The sequence below is a fragment of the Schistocerca cancellata genome, chromosome 1, assembly GCF_023864275.1.
Source record: "Schistocerca cancellata isolate TAMUIC-IGC-003103 chromosome 1, iqSchCanc2.1, whole genome shotgun sequence".
NCBI classification, from domain to species: domain Eukaryota; kingdom Metazoa; phylum Arthropoda; class Insecta; order Orthoptera; family Acrididae; genus Schistocerca; species Schistocerca cancellata.
This window is the reverse complement of record NC_064626.1, coordinates 137,037,405-137,054,652: the sequence shown is the minus strand read 5'-3', so window position 1 is coordinate 137,054,652 and position 17,248 is coordinate 137,037,405. Positions and strand designations below refer to the sequence as shown.

Genomic DNA, 17,248 nt, shown 5'->3' with positions numbered 1-17,248 from the left:
CAGTCATCTCGAGGCAGGTGAAAATCCCTGACCCCGCCGGGAATCGAACCCGGGACCCCGTGCTCGGGAAGCGAGAACGCTACCGCGAGACCACGAGCGGCGAACTTCGACAGTGAAAGGGCCATTAAACCGTATTCCACCTACTTAATAAAAGGCTGTGGGAAAGTTTGAAATGTAATCCACACATAAGCTCCTGATTGGCCATTTTACGTTGCCTTCTGCTTTTCCTATATTGGCTCCATCCTGCCATTGATAGTTTCTTCTGCCGTCAGTTCACGGAACAGCTACATCTAGGTCCAGTGCCACCACGGCGCCTCTGCTTGCAGATCTCAAAGGGGGAAGGAAGACGACACATACAGTTGCAGATTTTTTCCTTTTACGTAGATCAGCCAAACAGCTAGTCCAAAAAGACCAATTTTTCGATGACTTTAATTATGTTCCTTCATCCCTTTGTAGTTATTTGGTATTGTTGTCCATCCCTTACTAGCTCTGTTTACATTCCACCTTCTGGTTTAGTGCATTAATTAACAATGATGTTAACACCCACAGAAATTAATCGGTTCAAATTAAGTCAACCACGTTTACTTGTGTTTCATATTCTGTCAGCACACTGATCCGTAACTTTCGGCTAGTTCCAGTTTATCCGTTTTCTGCGCCATGTCTCCTCTCCCCGACGCGTGGGAGAACAAATAGCTTCCGTTCTTGTAAATACGTTCTCGATCTGCTGGATTCCGCAGGTTACAGAATCCACACGCCCATGTCCAACAACAATTTTCAAAATCTCTAATGCTACAGGCTGATAATACCATCAGTCTGGTATAGATTTCTGGCTATGCATATTAATCGTCTCAGAAGAGAGCGGGGATCGTTGATTCAGTAACACCATGGCCGGTTGCTTTCCCCAAATATCCTTCCTTAACTAAAGACTATTTCGTCCGTAAGGAAAGATATAGTTCCGAAAGCAAAGCTGTCTTTAACAGAAGCATGAATTCGAGATCAACTGCGTACTACTAAAGTTATCCAGTGTTACCACAACCAGAGTGTCCTGTTGTGCTTTTTCTACCTCGTTGTGAATGTACCACACCAACTTGGAAGATTAATTAGTGTTTTCCTTTTCTTTTCTTTCCAACGCAGTACCTCAGCCACTAGGTAGTGTAGTGTGTGTGTTTGTGATGACCACTGTGTCAGGATGGCATATTGGACAGCGCAGCGCGTCTCCCTAATAAGCTGCACACCCAGGACGAAGCCTGGTCTAGCACAAATTTTCAACTTGCTCCATTGATATAAATCAGTGCTCACTGGCAGCTACCGTCTTTAATTCTTTTGTATCTTCGTTAATAGTGCTTTTAATTCCACAAATAGGCCTATTTCGGATCATACCTGTCTTCACAGTAGTAGTAGTAGTAGTAGTAGTAGTAGTAGTAGTAGTAGTTGTTGTTGTTGTTGTTGTTGTTGTTGTGGTCTTCAGTCCTAAGACTGGTTTGATGCAGCACTCCATGCTACTCTGTGCTGTGCAAGCTTCTTCATCTCCCAGTACCTACTGCAACCTACATCCTTCTGAATCTGCTTAGTGCATTCATCTCTTGGTCTCCCTCTACGATTTTTACCCTCCACGCTGCCCTCCAATACTAAATTGGTGATCCCTTGATGCCTCAGAACATGTCCTACCAACCGATCCCTGCTTCTAGTCAAGTTGTGCCACAAACTCCTCTTCTTCCCAATTCTATTCAATACCTCCTCATTAGTTATGTGATCTACCCATCTAATCTTCAGCATTCTTCTGTAGCACCACATTTCGAAAGCTTCTTTTCTCTTCTTGTCCCAACTATTTATCGTCCATGTTTCACTACCATACATGGCTACACTCCATACAAATACTTTCAGAAACGACTTCCTCACACTTAAATCTATACTCGATGTTAACAAATTTTTCTTCATCAGACACGCTTTCCTTGCCATTGCCAGTCTACACTTGATATCCTCTCTACTTCGACCATCATCAGTTATTTTGCTCCCCAAATAGCAAAACTCCTTTACTACTTTAAGTGTCTCATTTCGTAATCTAATTCCCTCAGCATGACCCGACTTAATTCGACTACATTCCATTATCCTCCTTTTGCTTTTGTTGATGTTCATCTTATATCTTCCTTTCAAGACACTGTCCATTCCGTTCAACTGCTCTTCCAAGCGCTTTGCTGTCTCTGACAGAATTACAAAGTCATCGGTGAACCTCAAAGTTTTTATTTCTTCTCCATGGATTTTAATTCCTACTCCGAATTTTTCTTCTGTTTCCTTTACTGCCTGTTCAATATACAGATTGACTAACATCGGAGAGAGGCTACAACCCTGTCTCACATCCTTCCCAACCACTGCTTCCCTTTCATGTCCCTCGCCTCTTATAAGTGCCATCTGGTTTCTGTACAAATTGTAAATAGCCTTTCGCTCCTTGTATTTTACCCCTGCCACCTTCAGAATTTGAAAGAGAGTGTTCTAGTCAACATTGTCAAAAGCCTTCTCTAAATGCTAGAAACGTAGGTTTGCCTTTCCTTAATCTTTCTTCTAAGATAAGTCGTAGGGTCAGTATTGCCTCACGTGTTCCAACATTTCTACAGAATCCAAACTGATCTTCCCCGAGGTCGGCTTCTACCAGTTTTTCCATTCGTTTGTAAAGAATTCGCGTTAGTATTTTGCAGCCGTGACTTATTAAACTGATAGTTCGGTAATTTTCATATCTGTCATCACCTGCTTTCTTTGGTATTGGAATTATTATTCAGCTAACGTCTTTAATTCTTTTGTGTCTTCATTATTAGTGTTTTTAATTTCACAAAATAGGCCTATTTCGGATCACACCTACCTTGACTGTAGTTAATCTTTGCAAAAGCTATTCTGAAACAAACGCCACGTTTCTGTCACATACTAATGTGAAACGGCTGACACTACCATGCCTATTTTATTGACAAAAATCTCAGGATCGCTTTCCTGGGTGCTAGTTATGACTCAACTGGAACACTCATAGCTGGTGTATCATGGGAGAACTGCAATGCATTTTATTATCAGGAGATACGTCAATGATATAGTGGCGATGGACAACTCGCGCTATGAGCAGCGGATGAGAGTATTTCCAGGTGGTAGACTCTTTTTGTACGAATGCGATGGCTGCCGCTGTGTGTGTTTGTGTGTCTCGAACGTTCAGTGCTGCTGCGTAACAGCCTCTTTTGGCACGCCACTAAGTTTGTTGCCGGTCTCTTGCAGTGGCAGCAGACCGACGACTTTGCGCGCAAGAAGGAGATCCGCGCGCGCATGTACAAGCTGCGCGAGCAGCGCCTGCGAGAGTTCTACACGACCGGCGAGGTCTTGCGCGACGTTCTGAGCGTCACCGGCGGCTCGCCCCCGCCCCCGCACTTCGGCGGCAGCGCCTCCGACCTCCGCCAGCAGGAGACCAAGAGCGCCACCATCCGCCACGCCGACTCGCTGGCCGACGAGGGGTTCCTCTCGCTCAAGTCCAAGGAGATCCGCGACTCCGAGTCGCCCACCAGAGATATCCACAGGTAAACAAACACTCCCACTGTGCATGCCGGCACCAGCTGAGTCGAGGCCTGTCCACAGGGCCACTACAACCACTACAAAAGTCGACAAAACACGAATAAAAAGTTAAAAATCGTTCCCATTAAGACCAACATGTATAGTGCTGTTGCTCTTCTACATCTCCCCAGCCCCGGTCTACTTCAAGTGTGATGTGCAGCTGGACAGGTCTGGCAGTAATCCGTTCTATCTGGGGTGACCGGGATGACAGTTCAAGGCAGTCCATCTCGAACTGTTGTTTTTTAACGCAGCCTTTTCCACACGGTTTGAAGAAAGGCGTCCTTTCGCAAGAGGACGACGCCAACAATTCGGTTTTCACTGGTTGACTTGGAAACTCCAAAGAAGCGAAAGATACTGTTTACTCTAACTGTTCCTAATGCCATCGGCTATCTTCTGCAGAAGCTTAAAATTCCTCACCAGTTGTCTGTGGTGCTCAGGACAGAAAAGTTCCCCACAAAAAAGTAAGTGCGCGGGGATTTCAGCACCAGAAATAATTGCTACCAGCCAGTTGCAAATGGCTGAAAGAAGACGAAGCGCGCACTTGAACCCTTGTGTTTGGTCAGTCACACGGCCACCCTTGCTTGTTTAGGATGACAGGCGTCGTACTGCTGAAACACCAGCACCGTACAATAAACGTTATTCCACGACTTTTTCTCTAGTCGCTGTGATAGAAGAAGCTAAAGTGCGTGTCGCGTCAGTAGTCAGGCCAGTCTTGAATCATTCGGGGCGTATCCTTCCGCCAATTGCAGGTAGCTAATGATATTAATTATCAAAATTGTTAAGGCTTTCGTGGCCACTTGTTGACAAACTGCCTATTGGCTTCTGTCTCGGGTTCTTCGGCCGACGTTCATCTAATGATTTTTCTGACGTTTCGCCAGCACGAGTGGCTGGCATTGTCAAAGCTTCACCCTCCATTGCCACCGTCAGAAAAATCATTAGATGAACGTCGGCCGAAGAACCCGAGACAGAAGCCAATAGGCAGTTTGTCATATTAATTATCCTTTCGGGCGTTGGCTAGCTCACCTACAGGCTGCAGTGTGGCCACAGGTCAGTAGTCACAGCGTTATGAAAGTGTCTGCCCCCTCTCTGCCCCACTTGAAGCAAATCCCACCCCCTCTACGTTTCATGCCTGCTCTCTCTCTCTCTCTCTCTCTCTCTCTCTCTCTCGCTCTCCCTCTCTCTCTCTCCCCTTTAATCTGCTTTCCGATCTGAGATCAATTGTAATGGCTTCAAAGAACTAGTCCCCATGAATTGTCTTCTTGTAAAGCCTCGCAGCACACTCGATTCGCAGGTGGAAGGGTGAGGTACAAATGCCTACCTGGCCATCTACATTTATCTTTCTGTGATCTCCCACAAACCGTTTAAACAGAATGCTGGAATGGTACCTTTGAAAAGGACACGACCAATTTCATAGACTACACTCGTCAGTTGCGAGCTTCTGTTCTGTCTTCAGTGATCCCGTCTTCTATGAGACACAAAATCCCAGTCTTCTCTCCTCTCTTTTCTCCGCGGCAAACCATCGTCCCAACAACGTTGCCTATCTCTCTGACGTAAGAAATGTTATTAATGTATCTCTTAGTGAAAGATTTACTGCAAGATATTGGCGAGAGCTGACAAGAAAATTACTTCAACTTCTCGTACGACTTGGGAGTCACACGACAGTGTTGCAGCGTAACACTGCACTACAATACTGAGTATCCCTCCGTCCATTTTGATGACTTTCCCTGCATAAAATGTTCATTTTTAACTTTATAACTTGATGTAAACATTCACAAATTTATTACAATATGGCAGACAACATTATACTGCACTGCAGTGTTTTAACTCAATATGGTGCTTTCAGAGAGAAACACGGGGCAAATGAAGGTCTGAAACGCCTAAACAGCGTTGCTACTCTACTCCGCAGACAACAATTAGGGCTCTGCATAATAACAGCAACAATAATTGATACCCACTGGACGTAAATTTCTTGCTTCCAACGACCCTCACAATCCTACCCTCCAACTCTGCCAACAGCTACGACAGTTACAGAATAATGAACTGAAGCTGTGTATTTTTTTGTCAGTTTTAGATAAATTAAGTGAATGTCATATACTGTTTTAGTAATGCGTTTCAGCAGTCATTCCATCGTCGCTAGGTGCATTAATATATTTTTACATTGTGTGATTTAGTCGTGACAAGTACATGTCTGTTTGGCAGACAGCTATAGGTACTGTTCAGCTGGTGAAGAATCATTAACGTTACTTACTGCGCTGGTAGGTGTCATACACATTTCTACATTGCGAGCTGTACTAACCGCATATCCAGATGAATCAAGCCGTAGTACATTACACACGTTTGTCACATATTTCAAAATCATATTTTTTGCAAGCCTTACAGCGCAAAGATGTTAGCTGTCTGGACACTGGCGAGAGATAGCTCCGATATGATCAAATAGATCTGCGTTATGGAAGTTTTAGTTCTTTATAACAGTATAGAAGCCAGAAATTAATTACTTTAATTTGAAAACAGAAGCAAGCTGTCATGAAAGTTAGTAATAAGGCTCTACAGATTATGGCACATTTATGTTACTGCGTCACATACCTTAATCCAATAACAAATATTATTTCTGTAAAAGCTACAGCTGGAAGTAGACTACATAAATATTGTTAACAGTTTTTAGCAAACACATCAATAATTTTGAGTAACATCTAAAAAGATTTATTGAGTTGCAATATAGGCCCATCTTATGGCCGTTCTATAATTTAAGCGATACTTTCAAGCTGTTATTAGTTTCTATGTTCTGTATCTTTTATATGTGCTGCTGCTGATGTATCACGTATATTGCATATTGAATATGGTTGGTGATGTGATCTTTAAACAAGATATGAAGTTACATCCTTTTTAACCTATGTACTGAACAGGAAATTCAGCATGAACAAATTTAGAAATTCCAAAGTTTGAGTAGATGTCAGGGTTGCTTTCAGTATTATAGGATAAACTGTAGCGTAAAAAAGTGTAGTGGAAATATGTTCCAATGTTATAACATAAAAACCTGTTGGCATGTGATTGAAAAATGTTTCCTAAAGATACCATAAACACAGTCAGCAAATAATTTTGTTGATTACTGTTTTTTCTTTCAACTTTGTTTCTGATTTTGTTGGATTGGTAGTCCAGTTGTTTTGCAGCCCAAATATCAAAATTCATCTATTACTTTTCGTATCTCATTTCCCAGTCTAATTTCCTCAGCATCATCTGATTTAATTAGACCACATTCGATTAGTTGTTCTGCTTCTGTTGACATTCATTCTATATCCTCTTTTCGAGATACTAACTATACCATTCAGTTGATCTTCCAACTCCTTTGCTATCTCTTACAAAATTAGAATATCATTGCTATACATTCTAGTTTTTGTTCCTTCTCTCTGAACTTTATTTCGTTTTTCCCGATTTATCCTTAGTTTTCTTTACCGCATGCTCAACGTACAGGCTAAGTAACATTGTGGATAGTCTATAACTCTGTCTTACTCTCCTCCCTACTACTTCTTCCCTTTCATGTTCTCCAACCGTTATGACTGCTGTCTGGTTTCTGTACGAGTTGGAAAAAACATTTTGAATCCAGTATTTTGTTCCTCATACCTTGAGAATTTAAAAGAGTCAACACTGTTAAAGGCTGTTTTCTAAATTTACAAATGATATAATATGTGTTTTACTTTCTAATTCTGTCTACTAACATAAGTCTTGGGGTCTGTGTCGTCTTGCCTGTTTATATATTACTCTGGAACCGTAACTTATCTTCCCTGATGTCGGCTTCTACCGACTTTGTCATTATTCTGTACATTCGTGTCGGTATTTTGCAACTATGACATATTATACTGATCGTTCTGTAATATTCCCAAATATCAGCACCTGTCTTCTTTGGAATTAGGACTATTACATTGTTCCTGAAGTCTGAGGGTATTTTGACTGTCTCATATATCTTGCATATAAGATGGAGTAGGGTAAATCTGGGAGAGATGGCGCACATTTTCATAATTGCATATCTAAAGTCAGGTTAGGTTAGGTTCCCATGGTGCACTTTTAATAAAACATTTTTTTGGACAACTAAACACACTATTTGTCTACAACAAACAGTTTTTTTTCCGTGTAACAGTTAAACATTATATTTGACCTTGAAAACATCTATCCCTTTGCTATGGGCGATATGCCACATACTAAAAACCGCAAAACTATCCCTTTTCTAAGTCAAAACTGTATATACATATTTATAAATACATTTTTGGTTAAAATACATTGTAGTGTGTAGAAGAAAAGATGAAATGTTATGAATAGTTTTTAATGATATTTATATAACAAAGTAATTCACTGGTTTAGATAACTAATTTAGTTATTGATAGTTGAAAACATTAAAACCAAGACATATAATCCCTTTATCTTTAGTTAACACGCTCAGTTATTCATAGTGAAATATTAAATCAAAAACAAAAGTAAGATTTACTAACTTCGTTCATTTGGTTATCTTTCTACTTTATCGGCCACTATCGACACAAAACATATCAAAAATTGTGCAGTCTTCATGTAATCAAAACTTAGAAGTTGTGCAACATAACGAAGCATTTTTTGCTGTTTACGTTATAATTTTCCGCACTTCTTACACATATTTAGTGATACTTTTCTTGATTCTTTCGTGTCGTCATACGGGTCATCGAGATTTGAAATGTTGTGCACAGTAAGTCATTTGAACGAAAGTGCAAACAAAACAGAAATGTTTTCACTTATTTAAAATTGCTATTTGGTTTGTGTGGCAACTGCTCCAAACAAAAAGTGTGCGGCATATGTACGGGGTTTTATTGCGGCATGTATCCCGATCTGTAGAGAAGAGACGCCGCACCTTATAAATTCTTGACCTTGACGGGCGCACTAGAATCAGAACACGACCAACGGAACTCACTGTTAATAAAACTATCCAAACAGTGGGAAATAACTGCGTACTTAGCATGCACTAAGACCTAATCGGGACGCTAAAAAAGGTTTTGAAGGGATATTTACAAAATTACCTCAGTTGTTTCCCCAGAGCTTATATAAAACTTCCTCGATAGAAGCGTAAACACTTTTATTAGGGGCCTGGCGTCTACTGAGCAACTGCAGTGCCGATACCCTAATTATGTCATAGCATGCTCTGCCAAGGATCTCAGTTAGTTTGAGGGAATGTCGATTACTGCAGGTGCCTTGTCGGTTCTCAATCTGATTCTTCTCACAGTATCACTTCTCACATCCAATTTCCGTGTAGTCCCCCTTCCTTTTCTGTGAAATGAAACTTCCCGGCAGATTAGAACTGTGAGCCGGGCTGGTATTCGAACCTGGGACCTTTGCCTGTCGTGGATAAGTGCTCTACCGTTTGAGTTATCCAAGCACGACTCATGGTTTTCGACACTACTGGCCATTAAAATTGCTACACCATTAAGAAATGTGGAAGGTAAACGGGTTTCATTGGACAAATATATTATACTAGAACTGACATGTGATTACATTTTCACGCAGTTTGGGTGCATAGATCCTGAGAAATCACTACCCAGAACAACCACGTCTGGCCGTAATAATGGCCTTGATACGCCTGGGCATTGAGTCAAACAGAGCTTGGATGGCGTGTACAGGTACAGCTGCCCATGCAGCTTCAACACGATACCACAGTTCATCAAGAATAGTGACTGGCGTATTGTGAGAAGACAGCTGCTCGGCCACCGTTGACCAGACTTTTCAATTGGTGAGAGATCTCGAGAATGTGCTGGTCAGGGCAGCTGTCGAACCTTTTCTGTATCCAGAAAGGTCCTACAGGACCTGCAACATGCGATCGTGCATTATCCTGCTGAAATTTAGAGCTTCGCAGAGATCGAATTAACGGTAGAGCCACAGGTCGTAACACATCTGAAGTGTAACGCCCTCTGTTAAAAGTGCCGTCAATGCGAACAAGAGGTGACCGAGACGTGTAACCAATGGCATCCCATACCATCACATCGGGTGATACACCAGTATGGCGAGGACGAATACACGCTTCCAATGTGCGTTCACCGCGATGTCACCAATCACGTATGCGACCATCATAATGCTGTAAACAGAACATGGATTCATCCGAAAGAATGACGTTTTGCCATTCGTGCACCCAGCTTCGTCGTTGAGTACACCATCGCAGGCGCTTCTGTCTGTGATACAGAGTCAAGGGTAACCGCAGCCATGGTCTCCGAGCTGATAGTCCCTGCTGCTGCAAACGTCGTCGAACTGTTGGTGCAGATGGCTGTTGTCTTGCGAACGTCCCCATCTGGTGACGCAGGGATCGAGACGTGGCTGCAAGATCCGTTACAGCCATGCAGATAAGATGCCTGTCATCTCGACTGCTAGTGATACGAGGCCGTTGGGATCCAGCACTGCGTTCCGTATTACCCACCTGAACCCACCGATTCCGTATTCTGCTAACAGTCATTGGATCTCGACCAACGCGAGCAGCAATGTCGCGATACGACAAACCGCAATCGCAATAGGCTACAATCCGACCGTTATCAAAGTCGGAAACGTGATGGTACGCATTTCTCCTCCTTACACGAGGCATCACGACAACGTTTCACCAGGCAACGCCGGTCAACTGCTGTTTGTGTATGAGAAATTGGTTGTAAACTTTCCTCATGTCAGCACGTGTTAGGTTTCGCCACCGGCGCCAATCTTCTGTGAATACTCTGAAAAGCTAATCATTTGCGTTTCACAGCATCTTCTTCCTGTCGGTTATACTTCGCGTCTGTACCACGTCATCTTCGTGGTGTATCAATTTTAATGGCCAGTAGTGTATATTAGAGTCTACCATCTGGTTCCCTTTGTATGGCAGTACTCAGGGAATGCAGTTACTACCGAAAGTTCATGTTGTGCTGCTTGACAGGTGCTTTGTCTTCCGGCATGCAGACTGCACTGTCTTTTCTTCTCTAAATAACAATTTTGTAGTTTTGTTTATATCTGTCAGTGTACCTTGCTACATGTAGACACGTGTGACGTGCCTGTTGCTGAGTGTGACTACCGTTGCCGCAGGCAGAGCAACAAACAGCATGCGATGGAGCCCCGCGACGACAGCGGCGTCTACTGGAAAGTGGTGCAGGAGTCGTCCTCTGGCGAGTACAGTTCCTCCGCAGTGACGGGCCCGGACGGCCACACCGTGCTGAGGGAGGCGTCCCGCAGCCAGCAGCTGGGCCTCGCCGCAGACTCGCAGCACGAGGGCGTCTCCAGGACGTCACAGGTACACCGCTCCGTACTGCACACAGCGGCCGCGGGGTCCAATTCTGTCCGCCGACCTCTGACAACCGGGGTGGATCTGTATTAGAGCTCCGGAATGAGTAGCGAAAGCAACACACAATCTACTGTCTAGGCTACTCATGGGGGTTGGGTTGTTTGGGGGGGAAGAGACCAAACAGCGAGGTAATCGGTCTCATCGGATTAGGGAAGGGTGGGGAAGGAAGTCGGCCGTGCCCTTTCAAAGGAACCATCCCAGCATTTGCCTGGAGCGAGTTAGGGAAATCACGGAAAACCTAAATCAGGATGGCTACTCGTGCAAAAGAACTGATAGAATTGGAAATCTTGATAAAAACGTCATGTATCCTTAGTGTATTTCAATTAACAAGGTATGACAATAAAAACACACAGAAATACGACGACCGTGGAAGAAACAATTGCGCCAGGGTTCTACTACGCACGGAGAGTTTACATTCATACTGCAACACGTCTAGCTGCCGCGACCGCGACCTCAATATCGCACGGGCCATTCCTCACGGAGACGACGGAACGGTACGTCTCCTCTCTAACATTGGCCGTGTAACAGTGAGCTCTTTTACTAGCCTGAAAACAGTTCTCCTTCCATCGGCGGTCGGTTTCAGTGAATCAGTCACAGTGGCCCCTCCCAGGCTCCCAGCCTAATTGCTTTTGTAGGCACCCTTCTCCCAGAAGAATTTGTTCGAAGGTTTTAATGACGATAGCACTAGGCACTGGGCACTGAAATTTTTCAATGGTAACAGGTCAGAATGTGTCCCAGACCGGGACTCGAACCCGGATTTCCCATTTTACTCGTGCGGAAGCCTTGGATCCCTTACCTATCCAAGCACTCTTCCTTTTCGGCCCAAATTCCGAGTCTGTTACCCACTGCTGACGCACCAACACTTATGCAAGGTTCCCTTACTCTCAATCGCTCATTCCCGTATGATATCGACCATTGTGTGCTTCCGACTAGAAGGGATCGTTGGTGGTCGACATATATATATATATATATATATATATATATATATATATATATATATATATATATATATGGTGGTCCATTGATCGTGACCGGGCCAAATATCTCACGAAATAAGCGTCAAACGAAAAAACTACAAAGAACGAAACTTGTCTAGCAAATCTTTAACATCTTTAACATCTTATGATTATGCGTCTTTAATGTTTTAATTTTTAATCTGTGACATGGCCAGTGTTTGGCTCACAAAATAATTTCATTTTTTGTTCTGAAGAAGATTCCATTACTGGAATCGAAACCTAGGTAAACGAGTAAAATTACCTTGCAACTGAAGGCTGAAAAAATTGTTTATTTGCTAAACTTGTCTAGCTTGAAGGGGGAAACCAGATGGCGCTGTGGTTGGCCCGCTAGATGGCGCTGCCATAGGTCAAACGGATATCTACTGCGTTTTTTTTAAAATAGGAACCCTCATTTTTATTACGTATTCGTGTCGTACATAAAGAAATATCAATGTTTTAGTTGTAAAACTTTTTTCGCTTTGTGGCAGATGGCGCTGTAATTGTCACAAACATATGGCTCACAATTTTAAACGAACAGTTGGTAACAGGTAGGTTTTCTAAATTAAAATACAGAACGTAGGTACGATTGAACATTTTATTTCGGTTGTGAACTTGTCATTTCTGAGAACGCATGCTGTTACAGAGTGATTACCTGTAAATACCACATTAATGCAATAAATGCTCAAAATGATGTCCGTCAACCTCAATGCATTTGGCACTACGTGTAACGACATTCCTCTCAACAGCGAGTAGTTCACCTTCCGTAATGTTCGCACACGTATTGACAATGCGTTGATGCATGTTGTCAGGCGTTGTCGGTGGATCACGATGGCAAATATCCTCCAACTTTCCCCACAGAAAGAAATCCGGGGACGAAAGATACGGTGAACGTGCGGGCCATGGTATGGTGCTTCGACGACCAATCCACCTGTCATTAAATATGCTACTCAGTACCGCTTCAACCGCACGCGAGCTATGTGCCGGACATCCATCATGTTGGAAGTACATCGCCATTCTTTCCATGCAGTGAAACATTTTGTAGTAACATCGGTAGAACATTACGCAGGAAATCAGCATACATTTCACCATTTAAATTGCCATCGATTAAATGGGGGCCAATTATCCTTCCTCCCATAATGCCGCACTATACATTAACCCGCCAAGGTCGCTGATCTTTTACTTGTCGCAGCCATCGTGGATTTCCGTTGCCCAATAGTGCATATTATGCCGGTTTACGTTACCGCTGTTGGTGAATGACGTTTCGTCGCTAAATAGAACGCGTGCAAAAAATCTGTCATCGTCCCGTAATTTCTCTTGTGTCCAGTAGCAGAACTGTACACGGCGTTCAAAGTCGTCGCCATGCAATTCCTGGTGCGAAGAAATATGGTACAAGTGCAATCGATGTTGATGTAGCATTCTCAACACCGACGTTTTTGAGATTCCCGAATCTCGCGCAATTTGTCTGCTACTGATGTGCGGATTAGCCGTGACAGCAGCTAAAACATCTACTTTGGCATCATGATTTGTTGCAGGTCGTGGGTGACGTTTCACATGTGACTGAACATTTCCTGTTTCCTTAAATAACGTAACTATCCGGCGAACGGTCCGGACACTTAGATGATGTCGTCCAGGACACCGAGCAGCATACATAGCACACGCCCGTTGGGCATTTTGATCACAATAGCCATACGTCAACACGATATTGACCATTTTAACACGGGTAATGTATCACGAAGCATATACCGTCCGCACTGGCGGAGTGTTACGTGATACCACGTAATTATACGTTTGTGACTATTACAGCGCCATCTATCACAAAGCGAAGAAACTGGTCCAACTAAAACATTCGTATTTCTGTACGTACTACACCAGTATGTAATAAAAAATGGGTGTTCCAATTTAATAAAACGCAGTTGATATCCGTTTGACCTATGGCAGCGCCATCTAGCGGGCCAACCATAGCGCCATCTGGTTTCCCCCTTCAAGCTGGGCGAGTTTCGTTCTTTGTAGTTTTTTCGTTTGATGCATATTTCGTGATATATTTGGTCTGGTCACTATCAATGGAACACCATACACACACACACACACACACATACACACACACACACACACACACACACACATATATATATATATATATATATATATATATATATATATATATATATAGGGTGGTTCACCTGACCCTACCTATGGGTTTTATGCAACGCGCAACGCCTTCCAATACCACCAAGATTTTCATATTCTCTCCTTCACTAGGTGCAAACTGTTAGTCCAACTGAGAAAATGGACAGGACCTTATTATAGAAAAAGCTAATACAGTTCAACTCTGTATGCGACATGTTTTCGCCAGAGGCTGTAGTTTTTCGAATTATTCAAGAAAAACGTACAAAAGTGAACTTCAAACGTGCTTCTCGAAAACCGTAGTCTCCAGGGAAAACATATCCCGGGATAAAATTTAACTGCATCAAATTTCCTACAAAAAGGCTCTGTTCATGTTTTCAGTTGAACTAATAGTTTGCATGTAGCGAGTGAGAGAATATGAAAATCTAGCGCCTGGTTTCTGAAGGTGTTGCAGGTTACATAAAACACACAGGTGAATCAACCCGTATATGTAAGGCTTTGTTAAATTTCCTTGTAAGGTCGATTTGGGCGCGAGCTGAACCTGACAACATCTGTCTCTTCTTCACCCACCCTGAATGTAACTGCTTTTCTCTCACGTCCTCTTCCAAGAAATGGCTATTGTACTAAATTCTTCCTAATACGGGACAATGAGCCACGTGTCGCCAGACATGCCATTCCTCTGTCAGCCCCTTCACTCACGCAATTGATAATCTAAACATATGTTAATAAATAACCAACACTGCCTCAGTACCACACTTCCAGCTTTCTGGTGACGAATCAAAATATTCTTATCACTACATATTCCCTAACACTCGAAGTCCCCTCTAGAAGGTGACGTGCTTAGTGGCTGCGATAATGCGTTTTCTCCGGCTGTGTCATTGAAACTGGAGCTGCGTTTATATCTGCATCTATACTCTGCAAATCGCTGCCAAGTGCTTGGCAGAGAGTACTTTTTGTTATACCATACATGAAGATTTCTTACTGTTCCGTCGAAATAACGAGTGCTTGTACTCCGCCATGCAACATGTAATTTGCCTAATTTTAACTGCGCGATCTACGTCATAGATACAATGTTGGCTGTAGAACATCCGTAGTTGCCTCCCTGAAACACGATTCTTAAAAGATTTCCAAGCAATCTCCCTAGATTTATGCGTCGTTTTTGGAGTCTGTGCTAGTTCAGATTTTCAGTGTTTCCGTTACACTCATTTGTCAGTCAAACATACTCATGACTCTTCGCACTGCCCCTCTTTGAACATCGTTGATGTCCCTTGTCAGTCCGACCATACATGAGCAATATTCTAGTATGGGACATCCAACTGTTTTGTATGCAATCTTTTTTGTAAAGAAACTGCTGCTTCTCAGCATAAAACGAGTAAATTGTAGCCAGTCATTTGCTTTGACTACACCGAGCCAACCTGGTAACTCCATTTCATACTTCAATATTTGTACGACACAGCTTGTTGTGGTTCTCACTCACTAATCCTTCAGTCAAGGATAGCGTTCTTTTACTCTTCGCCAAGTGCACAATTTTGTATTTCCATACATTAAGAGTTAGTCATCAGTCTCTGCTCGAGGCTGATATTTTATCGAGATCTAATTGGACATTACTGCAATATTTATGGGGTGCAGTTCTTCATAGATAAGAGCTTCATTGGCCAAAAGCGGACTTTACTTGCGTGCGTGAGTGCATTACGAGGCGGTGCACAGACACTACGCAAAAGTCCAAAGGGGACAGCTGAAGCCTGAGAGCCAAGTGTTTCACAGTGCGAGTTTCACTCTGTCTGCTCGTTCCCCATACGCCCTACGAAATGCACACTAGACATTTCATCACATTCAAATGGCTAACCAAAGTTTCACCATTCGAATTATTTGTTAGCAACTTTTGTTGCTGCTGTATAATTCTTTCTTTTCTCATAGTAAAATAAACACACACTTACCAAAAGATCCGTTCTAACATCATTCCTTCTCCACGCTTCCCCCTTGCAGACACGCCACACTGTATGGACAACAGCCAAGTAACAAACAGCGAAATATTAATGACTGGAAACATTCAAGCGCGCAGCTACCTAATATCCTGCGTCTAAGTTCTGCGAATGACAAAACCATCGACAAGTAAGCGCCCATTTGCTTGTAATTTCCTGAAGTGGAATTCTGGGACATTTCTCAGTAGCAGTACATGTTAAACCGCAATCCAAAACTAAGTGTAGGTAGGCCTTTTTGCGTGTGGTACAAGGAAGGCGGAGACCACTTGATTTGATGGAAACAATGCAGCAACTGATTTTTCTTTCATTTGGCTTTACATTTATCAGCTATCTGCAACAGGAAAGACGATCATAGGCCCATATCATGCCACATTATGACTTACATTTACAGGAAAGTCGGGTAGCATCTGACACGTAAGGTTTCTCAGAATTAGAATTTTTATTGAAGACGGTCTTACAACGTTCTTCACACTAAACAATACTGTTGTACGTTACTTAATTGAATTGTAACACTCACTGTCGAAAGATTATACATGTATTGTCTTTTTTATAGTTTTTCATCCCTTTGCATTTTCGTCTGCTAATTTTTGAGGCGTTCTATCGGATATGAAACTGAAATGTGTAAAAAAATCTAGTTTTTGCTACAGAAAGAAATAAACATTAATTTGACGTAAGTACAAGTTATATCTCGTAAGATTGACTCAAAACAGCGAAAATTGAAAATAAAAGTCATTGAATTAAAGTTTTGAACAGCATAATTCCAAATCAACATATTAATTTAACATTTAGTAAAAAAAATCCATCACATGTGTAGTAAAGACTGTTCAGCTAGATAAGAATACAACTGTCATGGGCTCAACCCTTACAAACGTGACACTGAATCCAGTCATTCATTGCAAATTATTCGGGATGTCTGTTTGGTTCTCTTCCCGTCTTTCTTTTGGAACTTCAGTTTTGTTTTAGTTTTTTTCTTTTAGAATTTTATCAAAAAAAATGGTTCAAATGGCTCTGAGCACTATGGGACTTAACATCTATGATCATCAGTCCCCTAGAACTTAGAACTACTTAAACCTAACTAACCTAAGGACATCACACAACACCCAGTCATCACGAGGCAGAGAAAATCCCTGACCCCGCCGGGAATCGAACCCGGGAACCCGGGCGCGGGAAGCGAGAACGCTACCGCACGACCACGAGCTGCGGACAGAATTTTATCATTTTTGTTTCAGTTTCGGCCCTGGACGGTACTTTAAATTTCT

General features: G+C 42.6%; 1 protein-coding gene across 1 annotated transcript in view; it reads left to right on the top strand.

The window, feature by feature from the left end:
• LOC126166863 (microtubule-associated protein futsch-like) overlaps nucleotides 1-17,248 on the top strand; it is a 474,845-nt gene that overhangs the window by 156,857 nt on the left and 300,740 nt on the right. The window contains exons 2-3 of the mRNA XM_049920436.1: nucleotides 3,253-3,548; nucleotides 10,633-10,837. Of these exons, the coding sequence (XP_049776393.1) occupies nucleotides 3,253-3,548; nucleotides 10,633-10,837 (501 nt within the window). The remainder of the gene's footprint in view (nucleotides 1-3,252; nucleotides 3,549-10,632; nucleotides 10,838-17,248) is intronic.